Source organism: Zootoca vivipara, chromosome Z2 (assembly GCF_965207765.1).
Source record: "Zootoca vivipara chromosome Z2, rZooViv2.hap1.1, whole genome shotgun sequence".
Classification (NCBI taxonomy): domain Eukaryota; kingdom Metazoa; phylum Chordata; class Lepidosauria; order Squamata; family Lacertidae; genus Zootoca; species Zootoca vivipara.
This window is the reverse complement of record NC_142585.1, coordinates 31,871,892-31,891,596: the sequence shown is the minus strand read 5'-3', so window position 1 is coordinate 31,891,596 and position 19,705 is coordinate 31,871,892. Positions and strand designations below refer to the sequence as shown.

At 43.8% G+C, this 19,705-nt stretch overlaps 1 protein-coding gene across 4 annotated transcripts in view; it reads left to right on the top strand.

Moving 5' to 3' along the window:
• The window catches only part of QSOX2 (quiescin sulfhydryl oxidase 2), a 34,956-nt gene that overhangs the window by 2,808 nt on the left and 12,443 nt on the right, over window positions 1–19,705 (top strand). For 2 of the 4 annotated variants that reach the window (XM_088664714.1, XM_035113176.3), the window contains exons 2-7: window positions 5,723–5,823; window positions 6,596–6,644; window positions 8,194–8,299; window positions 15,035–15,125; window positions 16,145–16,290; window positions 18,680–18,814. In XM_088664714.1, coding sequence (XP_088520840.1) covers window positions 5,723–5,823; window positions 6,596–6,644; window positions 8,194–8,299; window positions 15,035–15,125; window positions 16,145–16,290; window positions 18,680–18,814 — 628 coding nt within the window. Of the gene's footprint in view, window positions 1–5,722; window positions 5,824–6,595; window positions 6,645–8,190; window positions 8,300–15,034; window positions 15,126–16,144; window positions 16,291–18,679; window positions 18,815–19,705 lie in introns of all 4 variants that reach the window. The other 2 variants (XM_088664713.1, XM_035113175.3) reach the window with 1 other exon arrangement.

Here is a 19,705-nt window from a genome sequence, read left to right as displayed (position 1 = left end):
GCTGTCAATGTGGTACTGAGCACACTTCAGGTTACTTGCATTGGTTTACAAAGCTATATATGCATTTTGAAGCCTAGATACCCGAGAGACCTAATCCCATATACATCTGGGTTTTTTGTTTTGGCTATTCCGACTCTGAGGATTGTGGTATGCTCATATGTGGGAGGTCCTTTTTGGTGGTGGGGCCCCTGCTTTGACACTCCCCTCTGAGACACTACTGGCTGAGAGGCAATTGAGGTTTGGGGGTCAGTTGAATTTCAGACTTTTCTTGGGGTGTAGGGCTAAGGTTATTCACACTTTTAAAGCTTTTTTTGTAATTCACCTGCCTCATTTTTGCATATATGGTCTCTAAACTCTGCACAGCTTGCTTCTGAGTAGGTGTCCTAGGATTGTGCCATAAGCAAACAATTGGTTGGATATGTGACATAGCATTGTTTTTGCTCTGTGACAAATAAATAATGTTAAGCCATCTTGGGTTCGCTTGATTTTTATTAAACATAAAGAGCATAGGAAGAGTCTGCTGGATCACACCAGTCCATAATCACAGTGGCCAAGCAATTAATTGCCTGTGGGAAGGCAGCAAACAAGATTTGAGCACAAAAGCACACTCTCTTCTTGTGACTTCCAGCAACTGCTATTCAGAAGCACTACTGCTGCCAACTGTGGAGGCAGAGCATAGCCATCATGGCTAGTAGCCATTGCTGTCCCTCTGCTCCATGAATTTTCCCAGTCCTCTCTTAAAGCCATTCAAGCTGGTGGTCAGTGCCTCCTTTGGGAGCAAGTTTTATATATAACTACTGTATGTGCCAGTTAGAGTTAGGTTATATGGATTTTCAACTCTGTGGAGCTTACTTCAGAGTACACTTGCCTAGGATTCTACCGTAAGCAAACAAGCTGGCTGGCTTCATTGCTCCATGACAAACTAATCACGTTAATCCATCTCCCAACTTTAGCATTTAGGTTTGCTTGATTTTTGTTGATATGTTTGCTGTTGTAACATAACTTGTGCTGACTAACAGAAGTTAGATGCCAGTCCGTCAGAGATGCTATAGTTGTGATTCCTGCATTGTAGGAGGTAGGCTAGATGACCCTTGGGGTTCTGTCCAACTCTTCTGTGATCTAAATCTCTAGCCTGCAACATAACTATGAGCCTGTGAATGGAAGGGTGAATTGAAGCATGGCTGCCTTCTTCCACCCCCCTCCCTTTGTTGAAGGCTGAGCAACCCATCTCCCAGCTGCTGCACTTAACCAAGTATTTGTTTGGAGATGGGCTAGCATTGTTGGGAGACAAGCTATTTGCATTGGTTTTGTGATGCCCCTGGCTCATTTTCTGCTTGAGGCCTGAGGAGACAGGTGGGGAAGGGGAGTGCAGTGCTGAATCATGAATGAGGCAGATCACCCCAAGCCAAACTTTCCGTGCTTGTGTTTCCTGGGACAAATGTGGCTTGGTGGCTATTGTGTGGCTGCCTGAACGCTCCCCCATCTGCTCTGGGATGTTGGTAGCTAGTCTGGTGTCTGCTCAGCTGTCAGTATGGCAGCTTTTCCAAAGGAAAATAAAAGATAAGGGGAGGAGGCATTTCTTCAGCAAGTTTCAGAGACTCATAGAATTTTAGAGTTGGAAGAGACCCCAAAGGATAATCTAGCCCAACCCCCTGCAATGCAGAAATCACAAGCATCTCTGACAGATGGCTTAAAAACCTATAATGGAGAGTCCTTCTCTTGGGCTGATGAGGCTTCCATATTTTCACTTGTCCCTTTTCTGAGGAAAGTAAGAGATAAAAGAGCCTGCTGGATCATGCCAATGGCCCATCTAGTCCAGCATCCTCTTCTCGTAATGGCTGAACTGTTGCCTGTGGGAAACCAGCAAGCAGGATTTGAACACAAAAGTTCTCTCCCCTCCTGTGGATTCTAGCATCTGCTATTCAGAAGCCTCCATAGGGGCAGTGTAGCAGTCGCATAGCCATAACATCAGAAGCCCTCTCTTCTCAAGCCATCTAGGTTGGTTTCCATCACTGCCACCTGCACTGCCTCCCTACACAATTTGACTAAGAAGAACTTTCTTTTTCAGCTTCACTGGATGCTCACACATTTCTAGTAGTATGAGAGAGGGAGAAAAACTTTTCTCTACCCACTTTCTCCAGGTCATGCATAATTTTATAAATGGGTGTTTTCCTTTTCCTTTTTTAAAAATTATTTTTTTCTCTAGGAATAACTTCCATAAACCCCAAGCATCCAAAGACTTGCAGTTAGTTTGTGTGTGTGTTTGTCAAAGTGACTTTGTGGGTGGCAGCTCCCTCTCTTTGGTTTATGGGTGACCCCTGAAGGGGTTGCAGTGAGGAGATGCAGTCCTCAGTCCCGAAAAGGTCTTATTGTGTCTGGTAGGGAGGATTGGGAAATGGGTGGCGCTGTGGTCTAAACCACAGGGCCTAGGGCTTGCCGATCGGAAGGTTGGTGGTTCAAATCCCTGCAATGGGGTGAGCTCCCGTTGCTCAGTCCCTGCTCCTGCCAACCTAGCAGTTTGAAAGCACGTCAAAGTGCAAGTAGATAAATAGGTACTGCTCCAGCGGGAAGGTAAACGGCGTTTCCATGTGCTGCTCTGGTTTCGCCAGAAGCGGCTTAGTCTTACTGGCAACATGACACGGAAAAACTGCGGACAAACCTCAGCTCCCTTGGCCAGTAAAGCAAGATGAGCGCTGTAACTCCAGAGTCATTCACGGCTGGAGATAACTGTCAGGGGTCCTTTACCTTTACCTTTTTTTAAGGGAGGATTAGGCCCATCCCAACACTATATGGAAAAAAGTTTTGCAGAATACTTTACCCTTTTCCCACTCCCTGAAAACCTACCCATCTCATTATGTAGCAAGAAGAGAATGCTCGGCTTATAATGTTAGGAACACACATTTTCACCAAACTCGAAAGGGCAAGTTCCCTAGAAGATCCTTGGATTTTTTAAGCTAATCAAAAAGAAAAATTCAGGTTCTTGGACTTCCGGTCTGCTGCCAGCGCCGTCCGGCGGGGTTCGCCTCGAGCTCCAAGGCAACCCGGCACAGCGGGGCAGGGGGGGGGGAGAAGCCGCGAAAGCGACACGGCTACCCGAAAGAGCCCCATATTGTGCTTTATGGGGACGAAGTGCTCAGCAGTGCCCTAATTCTGACTCCTCTACTCTCTGGTAAGCTCGGTTAAGAGCCCCGGGTAGAGTGGGGTGGTAGTCGTGGGGGCCATTTTGAGTGTCCTTGTCACCCTCACGGTAGCGAAGCTTCATGCCAGCGGCGGAGAGCAGTGGATTCTCCCATGCAAAAGAAATCAAAATTTGGCAACCGTGAGTAAAAGAACTCTAAAAGTTTACGATTCAACAGAATTGGCCACGGAAGAGGTTTAAAAACGGAGTCGACCTCTTCCAATTGAGAGACTGTGATCCAGTAACCTGATCCCTGGTCGGGAAGGTGAAACGAAGTATCTAATTTATTAACAATTGGACTTAAAAGAAGCTCCCCAGGAAGCCAGGTCCAGGTCCCTGGAGGGACCAGCGATTGGACTTTGTGAAATTAAAAGGATACCCAGACTGGGTAACAAAATGGAGTATAATAGAAGTTTTTGACATTAGAAAGGAACTGAATTCGTATACCAAGCAGCTGCGTGAATATAATAAACAAGTAAAAGAGGCAAAGGGAGAAAGCTGCACGGAAAATAGGACTGGAAATGAAGTTGTAAAATTGGATGCTGAGAACAAAGAGGAATCACCAACATTGGACATTTCCATGGTGTATGAAGAAGCTGTACAATTTGAAGAGGAGGAGGAAGAAGAATGGCAGAATGCTCCACAAGTGGGAGATGTGGAACACAAAAGGATTGGATTCAAGAACACCTCAAGGAGGAACCAGGGTGTGCTTTTGCCCTCCCAGTGAGAGAGGGGGGACAGGGCACGCTCTGGGAAGTTAGAAAGGAGGGTACAGGTGGATGGGGGACGAAACAGCAGAAGTGGGGTAAAAATGTCTTGTGGAAATTATGGGAAAGGGTGGGAGCGGGTCAGTAGAATATAAATGTTGTTAGGAAGGATGGAATGGAAGGCCCAATACTGGTATGACATATGGATTTCGCTGAAAACTCTTGGAGAATCTGGATCTGGGGGAAGGGGGGAGATACATTATTATGTCTAAAACAATATAATCATACATGAGCTAATATTAGAATGATGAATCATTGTTAGTAAAAATTATAGGCAGAAGGGAAAATTTTAATAGAATGAATAAAGGGAAAGTAGAAATATTTGGTTTGAAATATTAGATTAAAGGTGATATTAATAAATTATAGTTGAATATAGAAATAAAGGATTGAGAGAGTAATGTTTAAGATGTGTTAAATAACAATGAATACTGTCTAAATAATATTGTAATAGGGACCCAAGGTGGGGAGTGTCGAGGGAGTCTTAAGTGTTATGATCAAGATTTAAGTTAGAATTTTTGTTTTTCTGTATTTTTGTATTTTGTATTTTTTGTGTTTTGTATTTTTCTTGTGTTTTGTATTTTTGTATGTTTTCTGTGTTTGAAAATCTTCAATAAATACATTTAAAAAAGAAAAATTCAGGTTCTTTTTAGTGTAAAGTTCTTTGAAATTTCAGTTTATAATGTATATAAAACAGATAGAACAATTATAATGGGAAAATTAAAGGATGAAAAATAACTAGAAAATAGGCTTGTAGAATAAGTACAGTTGCATATGGGTTAAAGTAATAAAGTCGCAATAAAAAATAGAATCGGAAGGGATCCCAGTGGTCATCTAATCCAACCCCCTGCACTGCAGGAATAATTCTAGATTTGCCAGGCTTGGGACAAGGGTTGCCTTGAAAATTATGCTTCTACTATATATGTCGTATGTCATAAAACAATGTCAAATCACTGATATAAAATTATGTATCATTTTCTCCATTATATCTCTCTTCCAGGGTGAGTTGTATCAACTGTCCAGTGTAAGATTTGGAGCTATTTTCCATTGAGTTACAATTACTATTCGAGCTACATTGTATCCTCAAAAATGAGAAGTTCAGGTTCTTGTTTGGGTGGGCTCAAATGCATGCATACAACCAGAGGCCCCTGGACCTCAAAGTGAAATCTGTAATTGGCTACACTGCTTTGTCAGTTTTCATTGATTCACACGCCCCTGATATTTGGCCATATTTCACCCCTCACCAGGTGGTGATACAGTGGTTGAGGTTTTCACAAGTTAGACCTGGGTTCAGTTCTCTGCTCAAGCCATGAAGCTTTGCTAGGTGACTTCCAGTCAGGAACTCTCAGCTTGACCTACCTTGCAGGATCGTTGTTGATGGCAAAGGGATAATAAAACCAGACCAATTAGGTTCTCATTGCCAGATTTTACACCAGTTAGAGAAATTTGGATTTGATAACTGCTGGAATTGCTCTGACAGAGGAGGGTATTATTAACTGTGCCATGTCTGATGAATGCAACTTGAGAATCTGAGGGGATTTTGACTCAATGAGTCTTGTAGCCTTCGCCTTCTCCTGTGGGAGAGATTAAGCCGATTGCTTGGAGTGCCATAAAATGTTACTGTCACATTGGCTCATTTTAGAATTGTAAAGTTGGAAGAGAACCCTAGGATCATATATTCCAACCCATAGGTAAACTGGTCCCAAGTGGTCTTTAGGGGAAATGGAGTGCAGTTGCTTCCTGGAAATGCAGGAATAAGTCTTTGCCTGTTTCCTTTCAGAGTGGGAACCTGCCATCAGAATTGGGGTGCTGGACTGCGGGGATGAAGTGAACTATGAGACCTGCAAAGATTATGGGGTTCAGTACTATCCCACTTTTAGGGTAAGTGACTCCAGGAACACACCTGGCAGAAACATTTCTGCTTATTCAAACAGACAGGGATGCTTGTGAGTACTCTCCCCCACCTTTTGAATCTTGTGGTACCAGTTTGATCCTAAAGCCAGTCATTAGGGCTCCCCAGGTGACATAAGGAGAGCCTTGCTGGATCAGGCCATTAACCCATCTAGTCTGGCATCCTGTTCTCAGAAGTTGCCCAACCAGGAAAAAGGGCTGGGCAAGCCACGAGGGAGGGAGAGATTTGCAAGAGGATCTTTTTCCGGGGGGGGGGGGATGAGTGTTGAAAGACCCATCCTCTCATTTGCCAGGCTTACCTAACCAGCTTCAACATTCAAAAATTCACGAGGTGGTTCATTTGCATTTGGATGTCTTGAGGAATGATGATCGGGAGTGATTCTCCTGCAAGTTACAAACTTAAAAGGCTTCAAGGTTGCTTTTTTTTAAAAAAAAGTATTGGTGTCTAATGAGCTGAGCTGCTCTAGAGGTGCTTGACATGATTGCAATCAAATTATCCAGGGGATGGAGTGGTTCTCCTATGAAGAAAGTTTGCAGCGTTTGGGACTTTGCCTCTGAATACCAATTGCTGGAAAACATAGGAGTGGGGAGAGTGCTCTTGTGCAGGCTTCCCACAAGCAACAGGATGGTGGACTAAATGGGCCAATGGCCAGATCCAGCAGGATCTTCTTACGTTATTCTGTTTATTATGAGCAGTGATGGTGGCTATTCTAATAAAACCCTCTTCTCTTTTCTCTTCCAGTATTTCAGGGCTTTTGCCAAAGACTTCACAACAGGAGAAAACTACCATGGTAAGACCAATTCTCTAGAATATGCGCTTTATTTACTCAAAGCAGCAACACTGGGGACTCCTGTATCAAAAGACTAAAGAATACTCAAGTTGGCTTAAGAGAAAACTCTATTTAAGCCCATAACATTTAAAACACACGCTCAAGCAGCAATCATCAAAGCCTGATAAGCAAAAGATGGTTATTATGATCTCATTAAATTCATTTACCACTTGATTGTAAAAAACTGCTCAGATTGGTTTATAAAAAGATAAAACAAGAAAATCAATAAAAATGTACAATAGTTTAAAACATACAGAAGTTAAAATACTGCAACAGATTAAAATCCACAACAACTTTTTAAACATCTGGACAGCTTTGTCTAAATGAGAATGTTTTGAGCAGGTGTTGAAAAGTGTACAGTAAAGGCGCCTTCTTGATATCAATAAGCAGGGAGTTCCAAAGTGCAGGTGCCGCCACACTACATGATCAAGATCTTACAAATGCAGAATGGTTATTATGTGGCACATATAGTAGCACCAGTTCCACTGATCAAAATGGTCGAGTGGGCACATGTGGAGTAAGGTGATCTCATAGGTTAATGTGATCTCATAGATCAGAGGTTTTCAACCATTTTGAGTCCATGGCTCCCTTGATGAGCTACATTCTTTCGGTGGCAACCCTGTGGGGCTCAGGAGCCGAGTTTTGTCACCCCTTGCCTGCAGAGTTGGCAGCCTCTTCCCCTTTCTTGAATACCCTCCCTTGTGGAGTGTTCCCTCAACCTCCTCTCCTGCTAGTGGACTGACTGGGCTCCCTTGCCCACTTGCTTGCTCACTCTGAGGCTGCCTCAGCTCCTGGCAACCACCACCCCCTGACCAACCCCAGAGGCACCATTTGCCTGCTGAGGTTGTAGCCAGGGCTGCTGCAATAAACAGCCGTGCAAGCCTTTGGGAGGCAGAGATGCGAGAGGGCATCAAAGGAGGGAGGGAAGGAAAGAGGGACAGAGGCCACCAGTTGAAAACCACTGTCATAGGTTAATGTTGAAATAGGGTTTCCTGTGTTCGACTCTTGACAGGGTCTTCTTGGGCAGATGTAGTCACCTCCAGATCTTCCTCTCAGAGACACCAGGTGGCATTGAGTGATTCAGGCAACTAAGTGTTCCAAAATTCTGTGTGCCTCCTCTACCAGATCAGAGGAAAGTTGTGAATGGAGCCATTCTGCTTGTCAGCAGGGGAAAGAACAAAGTATGTTAGGAATCTGCACGGAGGTGTACAGTGGTACCTCGGGTTAAGTACTTAATTGGTTCCTAGGTGCCATTCGCACCCCGAAAAGTACTTAACTTGAGCGGCGATAACACACGTGTGCGAAGCGCCGATAGAACGCGCGGCGGAACCCGGAAGTAAACATTCCGGGTCCGCGGAGTACTTAACCTGAAAGTACTCAGCCTGAAGCGTACTTAACCCGAGGTATGACTGTATTGTTGTTGCATTGCAGGGGGTTGGACTAGATGACCCTTGGGAACATTTCTAGCTCTAGAAATCTATGATTCATTGTTGTTCTCTCTCCTTAGCAGGCTCTGATCGGGAACTGCAGACAGTTCGTCAGACCATGATCGACTTCCTGCAGAATCACTCCCGGGAAACGAAACCTCCTGCTTGTCCCCCTTTAGAGCCAATCATGTGAGTACTTTGCATTCAGTATAATAAGTTGTATAGACAGGGACAGCCTACACTCTGGTAACCTTCTAGATTAGACTATTGCAATGTGTAATAAATGGGGCTGCCTCTGCGGATAGTTTAAAAACTTCAGCTGAGGCAGAATTTGGGAGCAAGGTTGCTCACTGGGGCAAGATGGTCTGAGCATATAACACCAATTCTGGCTTGACTACACTGGCTGTCAATTAGTTTCTGGACCTGATTCAAAGTGCTGGTTTTCATCTACAAACATAAGAAGAGCCTGCTGGATCAGGCCAGTCGCCCATCTGGTCCAGTATCCTGTTATCACAGTGGCTAAACAGCAGCTTGTAGGAAGCCAGCAAGCAGGATTTGAGCATAAGAGCCCTCTCCCCTCCTGTGGTTGCCAGCAACTAGTATTCAGAAGCATTGTTGCCTCCAACTGTGAAGGCAGAGCTTTGACCTTTTGGCTAGTAGCCATCAGTAGCTGCCTCCCCCATAAACTCTTATGCGACTCAGGACCCAGGACCTCAAGGACAGCCCCTCTGAATGAACTGACCCAGACCCTGCAATCATCGCCTGAGGCCTATTTTTATGCCCCCCCCCATGGGAGGGGGCCGGGGGGAGAACAGGGCCTTTTTGTGGGATGCAAAGGGTTAAGTGCAGTCAAGTCACAACAATCCCTAGATAGTCCACTTGGAGGACTGAGGAGGAGGATATGACTAAGCGTAGTTTCCTCTTCCTTCACATGCAAATGAGTTGAGGAAGTGGCAGATAAATCCTGAAGGAAACAGCCATTTTCCCTCTCTTGGACCAGACCTCTTGGACTACACACATCTTAGTGAGTCTCTCCCTCAAGGCCTCCAGCCTAGAGAGAGAGATGAGATGGAGTCTCACTTCTTATAAGTGAACTTCACAATGTATATATTACCTTTTAACTAAGCAAGTCTACCTCTTGAGTGTGCTGTACCTCGAGATGCTTGTAAGTAAACATCTTTTATACTTTTAAGAGCATTGTGTTGTGTCTTTTCTTTTAAGAGGGAAAAAGGGGAAATACCAGGAAAATACACTTTATTTTAGTGGCTTAAATCAAGCCTGCGCAAACGTTCTTCTGCTGTGTATTTTGCAAAAGGGGAATGTTTTACTCTGCTAAAGTTTTGTGCTTGCTAGCGCAAGCGGGGATAGGATATATTAAACAATATCTCCTCATCCACATTCCTGAACATTCCCACAAAGGGTTATTGCGGCCCAGAGTTGCGTATTTTGTGTATTTTTGAAGGATTGATTTGGATTGTGATTTTGAACTCTGTAGGATTTTTCCAGTTAGGATTTCCTGGTTGAGCACATGGTCTCTTTGTTCTGCAGTGTGCTTGGGGGATTAACTACCCCTCCCCTCCCTCAGAGTTTACAGCACTGAGAAAGCTCAGAGGTAGTGAAGATATTTTTGAGATTTTGAATTTGATTTTTGAAAGATTTTTGAATTTTGGAAATTTTTGAAGTTTTAAGATGGCAAGCTCCAGTTTTGATAGTGAGGCAAGACCAAGTTTTATGCTGCTGGATGACAATAATTTTGTGCAGTGGAAGCAGCGCGTTTTAGTTTATCTTGCTGCTAGGCGTGTTCTGCAGGCCATTAAGGAAGAAAAGCCTACAGGAACCGATGCAGAAGCTTTAGCTAAGATAGAAGCTTGGAGTATTAAAAATGATGAAGCCAAGCACATAATTTTGAGCAGTTTGAGGAATGAGCATCTATCAATGATAAATTTTGAAGATGATGCATCTAAGATCCTAGAGGACATTGAACGCATTTATGCACAATTTACAGAGCATTTTAAGAATTTTTCTGAGATTGTTCAAAGAATTGCCCTTACTCCCAGAGCCTTTGATGATGTGACTAAAGTAACGTTTATGCTTGCATCATTGGGACCTACGTTTGCTCCATTTAAAAGTATAATGGATCACACAAAGGATTTAACTTTTAATGAGCTTATCAACCATTTAAGAGAGGAATGCAGAGATAGCCTTGATTCTCAAGAAAGGAATCCAAGGAGGAAGGATAGCAGCTATGCATCCAAGCATTTTGGAAAGTCCAGACAGACATCTAGAGAAATAATTTGTTTTAAATGCAATGGGAAAAACCACATAGCAAGGAACTGCAAGAGTCAAAATGGGGATAAAGTTGAATCCCACCCCTCAAAACCACAAGGTGTTAAGAAGGGGAGTCATGAGCAAACCATGTTGATGCAGGAGAGGAGTTTAGCTGTCCAGGATTGTGAAAATAAGCGCAATAAGTGGATTCTTGACAGTGGAGCGAGTTCTCATTTCTGTTATGAAAAGGAGTATTTTAATGAGATTAATGGGGATGAAACCTCTGAAATTGAGATTGCTGATGGCAACATTGTAAAGGCAATTGGTTCAGGAACTGTGAATTTGAAATTCAACGTAGATCATGAAACAATTAATACTAAGATAACTGAAGTTAAGTTTGCACCAAAGCTTAATTGCAACTTACTCAGCGTGTCCAGTTTGGACAGGAAAGGTTTTAAAATTACATTTGAAAAAGGACAATGTATTGTGACTAAGCATGATGAAGTTTATGTTCAAGGCACACTAAAGGATGGTGTATATGAGCTTAATGTTTCAGAGAACCAGCAGAACCAGTCTGCAAAGGTGGCGCAACCAAGTCAAAAGGACGAAGGAAGTCTGGAACTCTGGCACAAGAGACTTGGACACAGAGACACCAACGTTATTCTGGAACTACAGAAAGGTGATCTTGTGAGAGGTCTGCAGGTAAAGCAAAGCAACACAAATACACCAACATCAAAATGTATAACTTGTGTTAGTGAGAAAGCAACTAAACCTTCTTTCCCACGTTGTGCAGAGAAGAGAAGCACTAAAGTATTGGACATTGTCCATACAGATCTATGTGGACCAATGAATGTGTCTTCTCTAGGAGGTAATAAATATATTTTGATATTTTTGGACGATTTCTCGAGATTCTGCGTAGCCTACTTTATCAAGGAGAAGAGTGAGACAGTGGAATTGTTCAGGGACTATCTTAACATGGTCAAGAACAAGTTCCAGCGAGCCCCTTCCATTTTAATGTCCGATAATGGTGGGGAATTTTGTTCACATGAGATGCAGGCCGTCATGGCTAGAGAAGGCATATCACACGTGACCACAGTTGCCTACACACCCCAACAAAACTCAATTGCAGAGAGGAAATTTAGATCCATTTTGGAAATGACAAGGTGCATGCTAAAGGAAGCTAACTTGTCACACAGGCTGTGGGGTGAAGCGGCTCGTTGCTCAGTCTATCTTCAGAACAGACTGCCCACAAAAGGCGCAGAGCGCACACCATTTGAACTTTGGCATGGAAAAGCCCCAAATTTGTCACATATACGTGTATTTGGAAGTTTGTGCTACTATCATGTGCCCAAGGAGCACAGACACAAACTTGATTCCAGAGCGAAGGCAGGGATCCTAGTTGGGTACGCTTCTGGAGGAAAAGGATATAGAGTCTTGGATCCGCAAACTGGCAAGACAAGTTCGCAGCATGTAATTTACTTCGATGAGCAAGGCAAAGTTGATACAAAGGACACTGCCATTGATTGTTCCAAGGAGCCACAGGATGAGGAATTTGTGATTTTTCCTTTTGAACCAATACAAAGTACTAATCCAACTTCTAGTGTCGTAGCACCCCCTATAGGTGACACCCGAGAAGACGTGGAGGTCCAGGCCCCTGGCAGCACCAGAGACGAAGATGATGACGAGCAGCTGTATGGGGATATGCCACTGCTGGAGGAGGATGAGGAAGCTGATGCGGTCGAAAGACCAGAGGTCAGACGCTCATCCAGAACCAACAGAGGTGTTCCACCATTACGGCTGTCCTACCTTACAAGGTCGGCGTCTCCACAGGAACCTTCCAAATGGGAAGAGATAGAGAGGATGCCACCAGATGAAGCCAGTCTCTGGAGGAAAGCTGCTCAGGAGGAGATAGATGCACTTCATCGGAACAGGACCTGGACACTCACAGAACTACCTCCTGGTAAGGAAGCAATTGGAAGTAAATGGGTGTTCAAGGTTAAAAAGGGTTCAGAAGGGGAGGTGCAACGCTACAAAGCTAGGCTTGTGGCACAAGGTTTTTCCCAGAAGTATGGAGAGGATTACGATCAAGTGTTTGCACCGACAGTTCGATACAGCAGTGTCAGACTACTTTTAAGTATTGCAGCATCTAAGCAAATGTCAGTTTACCATATTGACATTGCGACAGCCTTTCTTCACGGCGAAATTTCTGAGCAGATTTATATGAAGCAGCCCAAAGGTTTCATTAAACCAAATGAGGCACATCTAGTGTGCAAGCTGCAGAAAGGACTTTATGGTTTGAAGCAAGCAGCGAGGGCTTGGAACCAGAAACTCCATGAGATGCTGGTGCAGCTTGGGTACAAGCAAGGGACTGCTGATAAGTGCTTGTACACCAAACAAAGGAATGGACAGTTTTCGTACATTTTAGCCTTTGTTGACGACCTTTTAATTTCTACGTCAAATGAGAAAGACTATAAAGACATAGTCAAACACCTCAACAGGGAAGTAGAGGTCAAGGAACTTGGAAAAGTGAAATACTACTTGGGAATTCAAGTTGAGAGAGAAGAGGATGGATCGTTCTTACTCAGCCAAAGGCAAAAGATAACTGAACTGATTGAAAGCATGCAGATGCAGGACGCACACCCAGTTGCGACACCGATGGCCACAGACTTCTTGAAGAATCAACAAGGTTCGAAGTTGCTGCCAAACAACACGCAATACAGGTCAGCGGTCGGCAAACTTTTGTATTTGGTTACCACATGCAGACCTGACCTGGCAAGTGCAGTGGGGATCCTAAGTAGGAAAGTAAGTTGTCCCACTGAGCATGATTGGGCTGGAGTTAAGAGGGTTGTTCGTTATCTAAAGGGAACCATGGACTGTAAATTAAAACTGCCAGCTGTCAGAGACCCTAAACTGCTTGGGTACACTGATGCGGATTGGGCTGGGGACAATAAGGATTATAAATCCACAAGTGGCTATGTTTTTATGTATGGGGACGGAGCTATTGCATGGGGCAGCTATAAACAGAAATGTGTAGCTTTATCGTCCACAGAATCTGAGTACATTGCGGCTTCGGAAGCTTGCAGAGAGATCCCCTGGCTGGATCAGCTCCTGAAGGACTTTGGCGTGCCAAGAACGGGACCTGTCAGCTTGATGGAGGACAATCAGAGCAGTATGAAGCTGACACAAAGTGAAAAGTTCCTTGCACGCACCAAACACATTGGGGTCAGGTACCACTACATACGCCAGGTGATCGAGGATGGACTTGTTGAAATGTGTTACTGCAACACTGACCAGATGACTGCAGATGTCCTAACAAAGCCCCTGCCAAGAGAGAAGTTCCAGGATCTTCGTGGCAAGCTGGGACTCTTGGGTGGTTGATTAAAGTTATTTATGTATGTTTTTGTGTATGTTGTGAATTGCCTGAGAAGGGGTTTGTGGGATGCAAAGGGTTAAGTGCAGTCAAGTCACAACAATCCCTAGATAGTCCACTTGGAGGACTGAGGAGGAGGATATGACTAAGCGTAGTTTCCTCTTCCTTCACATGCAAATGAGTTGAGGAAGTGGCAGATAAATCCTGAAGGAAACAGCCATTTTCCCTCTCTTGGACCAGACCTCTTGGACTACACACATCTTAGTGAGTCTCTCCCTCAAGGCCTCCAGCCTAGAGAGAGAGATGAGATGGAGTCTCACTTCTTATAAGTGAACTTCACAATGTATATATTACCTTTTAACTAAGCAAGTCTACCTCTTGAGTGTGCTGTACCTCGAGATGCTTGTAAGTAAACATCTTTTATACTTTTAAGAGCATTGTGTTGTGTCTTTTCTTTTAAGAGGGAAAAAGGGGAAATACCAGGAAAATACACTTTATTTTAGTGGCTTAAATCAAGCCTGCGCAAACGTTCTTCTGCTGTGTATTTTGCAAAAGGGGAATGTTTTACTCTGCTAAAGTTTTGTGCTTGCTAGCGCAAGCGGGGATAGGATATATTAAACAATATCTCCTCATCCACATTCCTGAACATTCCCACACTTTTCAGTGGAGTCTTCCATTTTGTGGAATGCTCTCGCCTGACACAACCGTCACATATCTTTAGGTGCCAGGCGAAAACAGAAGACTTTCTTTTACTCCTGGGAAGCAAACAAATTTGCCAAACTGTTTGCTAACTGTTCATATCAAAGCTCCCAGAATCCTTTCTACTGTTGATTAATCACACTGCTACATGCAGTACATGGTTTTATCACTCCGCAATTGATTTGGACTCCAATGGACTTGGCAGTAGGGCAAAGTGAAGGAGAAATTATTGTTACTTATTATCTTTATTTGTTCCTGCATTGCAGGGGGTTGGACTAAATGGCCTTTGGTCCCTATCAACTCTGCAATTCTAGGATTCTATTTAATCCCACCTCTTTCCCTGATGAACTAAAGGAGGCCTCCAGACAAAATTGAAAACCTAAAAACATAGAAAAGAAATAAACGTGTGTGTGTGTGTGTGAGAGAGAGAGAGAGAGAGAGAATAAGGGGGGGGAGAGAGAGAGAGAGAGAGAATGAGAAAGAGAAGAGGATCTGTTAAAGCATACTGGTAATTACAAGAAAGATGATCCTGCACTTGTGAAACAGTTAAATTCCCTGTCAAATGACTGTTGTCTCTTTTTTTTAAGGCCAGAAGAAATGCTTTCTCTCTTGAATAAAGGCTTTCAGCATTTCACTGCTGTCATCTTTGAAAGCGCAGACTCGTATGTTGGGCGAGAGGTAATGTAATCTTTACCTAATCAGGCCAGGGGCTGATCTAGGCCAGCATCCTGTCCTCACAATGACCAACAAACTGCCTGTGGGAAACCAGTGTGTGGAACACAAGCACAAGTTTCCAGCAACTGGTATTCAGAAGCATTACTGCCTCCAACTGTGGAGGTAAAGCACAGCCATTGTGGCTGGTAGCCATTAATAGCACTCTGTGAATTTGTCTAATCCTCTTTTAAAGCTATCCAAGTTGGTGGCCATTACTGCCTCAACTCCTGTGGGAGGGAGTTCCATGGTTTGAGTATGCATTGCTTAATTCATTAGGGGGTGCAGCAGGCAGACATGCTGTTGTGTGTGCCTCATGTTGGAAAAAGCTTTTGTGGGGTTTGAAATGCCTCAGTGAGTTAAGGAAAGCTTATTGACTGCAAGGAAGGTCACTGGCCACTGGGCTATGAGTGTTTGTGTGTCTTTGGACTGGAGCCCTTTCTGCAAGCTGGGTGTTTATGACATTATATCTGGCCTTATTACTGGGACCTGAGACTTAACCTTCCATTTCTGGTCCTCATTAATGCAGAATCGCATTAGAAAACGTGACGATAAAAGGTTTTGAGGCAGTAGGAAGTGGAAAGAAGCTGGGATTTGTGTTTGGGTTTATGTCCCTATATTAAGACATTTTGTTCCAAGAACTGGCCAAGGAATTGAGGTCACCCTTTGCCTATGGGGGGTTAGGTTAGCCGCTCAAGGCTATAATCCTGTGCATCATTGCAGATAAATCCTGTTGAGCAGAGTGGGATATACTTGAGAGTAAACATAGAATCCTAGAATTGTAGAGTTGGAAGGGAACCCAGGGTCATCTAGTCCAAACCACTGCAATGCAGAAATATGTGTGGGTTCTTCGTCCTGGTCTCTCTCTGGCGAGTGAACCATAGCATGTCTACATCTTTTGAGTAAGCTTTGGCTTTCTTTGCAGCGAGAAAGGTCAACTTGCAGCAGCATGCATATAACCTTTGTGTTTTTCTACCCACACCCAGGTGATCTTGGACCTGAGTCAGTATGAAAACATTGTGGTAAAACGAGTGCTGGATTCCAACACGGCTTTTCTCAAGAAGCTCAGCATTACCTCTGTCCCTTCGTCTTACCTGATCTATCCCAATGGATCCCATGGATTAATCAACATGTAAGTGTGAGCAGGGGTGAGTTGTGATGTGGTGAATTTCAATAGGGACAAATGTGAGGTTCTGCACTTGGGCAGGAATAACTTGATGCACAAATATAAGATGGGTTGCCAGCAGTCCATGTGAAAAGGATCCAGGGGTCTTAGTAGACTGTAAAGTTCACACCACACAAGTCAACAGTGTGATTTAGCAGCAAAAAAGCTAATGCTATTCTAGTTTTGGCAGAAGTATTGTGTCCAGATCAAGCAAAGTGACAGTACTGCTCTCCTCTGCCTAGGTCAGACCACACCTGAAGTACTGTGTCCAGTTGATGATCAAGGGCCTGGAAACCAAGCCTAATGAGGAACAGTTGAGGGAGCTGGATATATTTAGCTTGGAGAAGAGGAGATAGGATAGCCATCTTCAAATATTTAAAGAGCTGTTACATGTAAGACAAAGCAAGCTTGTTTTCTGCTACTTCAGAGGGGAAAACCCAAACCAATGGATTCAAATGATAATAAAGGAGATTAAAACTAAGCGTTAGAAAGAACTTTCGGAGGGTAAGAGCTGTTTGACTGGAACGGATTCCCTCGGAAGCTAGTGGACTCTCCTTCCTTTTAAGCAGAGGTCGGGTGGCCATCTGTCAGTGGTGCTTTAGCTGTGCTTCCTGCATTGCAAGGGGTTGGGCTTGATGACCCTTGGGGGTCACTTTCAACTCTACAATTTTCTGAATGTAAGAAGAGTGTGGAGATTAATAAACATTTCCTGTTACAAATGTGCAAGTTCTTGAAAGCAACCCCCTGCCCTGTGAACAGTTAATAAACCTTTTGCCAGTGATTATTGTGGAGAGGGGAAGGGGGATCTAGAAACAGCTACCTTAATAAAATGGCACAGAAACTGCTTTGGTCACCCTATATGATGATCTCTGTCATGAGAGAGACAGGGGAAATGTTTCCCTGTTAATTTTCCTTGACCTCTTTGTACCATTGATCATGGGATCCTTCTGGAGTGACTGTCTGAGTTAGGGGTGGGTGGCTTCTCTTTGCAGTGGTTCTCGTTCTACTTTGATGGTCGTTTCTACAGGGTGATGTGTGGGGAGTTCTCTTTGGATGTGCAGCCTTCAATGCAGGATTATTCAGGGTTTGATCTTTTCCCTCATGCTGTTTAATATCTACCTGAAACAGCTGAGTGGAGTTATCTGGAGTTTTGGAGTATGTTGTCAGCAATATGCTGATGACACACAGCTCTACTCCATTACATCTGCAGGTGTAGCAGTGGAAGTGCTGGTCTGTTATCTTGCTTTGGTAATATGCTGTAGGAGAGCTAACAAACTGAAGCTCAATCCCAATAAGACTGAGGCACTGTTAGTGGATAGTTTACTAGAGTGGATGGATGGGGGTGTCCTGCACTTGATGGAGTTATACTCCCTCTGAAGGAATGGGTAAACACTTTTTCGGTGCTTCTGGATCCATTGTTGTTGCTTGAAGCTCAGGCGATGTTGGTGGTGCAAAGTGACTTTCATCAGCTTTGGCTGGTAGCCCAACTGCACCCCCATCTGGACAGGGACAGCCTAAGTTCTGTTGTCTATGCTCTGGAAACCTCTAGGTTAGATTACTGCAGCATGTTTTATGTGGGGCTGCCTCTGAAGATGGTTTGAAACTTCAGCTAGTGCAGAATTTGCTAGCCTGCTTGCTCACTAGGGCAAGGCAGTCTGAGCATGTAACACCAATCTTGACCTGACTGCACTGGCTGCTAATTGGCTTCTAGGCCCAATTGAAAGTGCTGGTTTTGACCTATAAAGACTTAAATGACTCAGGACCATAATACCTCAAGTGCCATCTCTCCTATTAACCATATGAACCAACCCAGACCCTGCAATCACCATCTGAGGCCCTTCTTCACTTCTGAAGAGTTCCTGAGGTTGGCAACATGATAATGGGCCTTTTCTGTGGTGGCTTCCTGTTTGTGGGATGCTGTTCCCAGGGAGGCTCGCCTGGCGCCTTCATTACATATCTTTAACTGCCAGGCAAAAGCATTTTTATTCTCCCTGGCCTTTTAAACTGTGGGGGGTTGGGGGTTGGTGGGTAATTATTTTGTTTGTAACTATGTTAGGTATTTTTGTGTTTTTGTACCGTAAATTGCCCTGTGATCTTCAGGTTGAGAGTGGTATATAAATTTTAATAATAATAATAATAAATAATAATAATAATAATAATAATAATAATAAGCATCATGGCTTAATCTGTGTGTAGAGAGATATTTTCTCAGAGGCAGTATTTTCCCCTGTAACCTGCAGAGGAGAATTTCTGTTGAGCCCAGTGAAGATTGTGTCTTCTGTCAATGCACTGTTGTTCCTCTCTGCCTGTTGAGCTTCAGTTGTTCTTAACTTTTGCACTGTCCTTCCATACACAGTTTGAAGCCGCTTCGGTCTTTCTTTTCTTCCTATTTAAAGTCACTCCCTGGCATCGGAAGAAAACCTCCACCAACAGCCATCAGGCAAAACCAAGAAGAAAACCAGGACATCAAAGAATGGAAAGACTTTGACAAGTAAGTGGTGCTGCTCGGCTCCCCCTTTCATGGCAACAGCTCAACTCTGCTCAGAGTAGACCCCCTGAAATGAAAAGGCCTGAGATATGGACATCTGGCAAATGTGCTTTAGTTGGATGTCCATAAGTTCTATTGTTATGAGAGGGTGTAAAACCTTTCTCTATCCACCATGTAGGCATAATTGTTAAAACTACCATGTCACCTTTTACTTGCCTTTTCTCTAAACTAAAAAGTCACAAACACTGCAACTTTTCCTCATAGGAGAGTCAATCCATTCCCTTAATAATTTTGTTTGCCCTTTTCTGAACCTTTTCCAACTCTACAATAACCTTTTTGAGGCCATTAGAACTATTTACAGTGTTGCAAATGTGGTGACACCAAAATTTTGTATAATTCAACTTTTTTGGGAGGGGGGAGGAAGGTTTGCTGCTAACATGCTTTTGTTTATTGCAAGGGATGAGGTAGTGTCAGTATTTGCCCCAAGATGCAGCATACAAAAGGTCCTGGGGTGTGCAGATCTCCCCCAGGCATTTGTGTGTGAGAGAGAGGGAGAGTGATTCTGCATGCCTGATACTGAAATGAAGTGCAAAGGTTTTGCAGGTGGTCGCCCCCTTGTTCATGCACCTGCAGCAGATGAGGGCACATCACCGTTTCAGAACTCTGCCCAAAAGCCAGGTTGTTGTGAAAGCATTTCCATGATACTTGGTTTTGCTTGGATGACACCCAACCCCCAGCAAAAGTTTTGAAACTCTGACATTTCAAAAGCCACTAAAAAACCCTAATAGATGTCTGGACCGTGTCCAGCCTTGAGGGATGTGGACGTTTTTGAGCAGCTGAGTACCCCACAGGAGGCTTGTGGTGAAAGAAGCAGTTTATGACCTGGCAAATCTT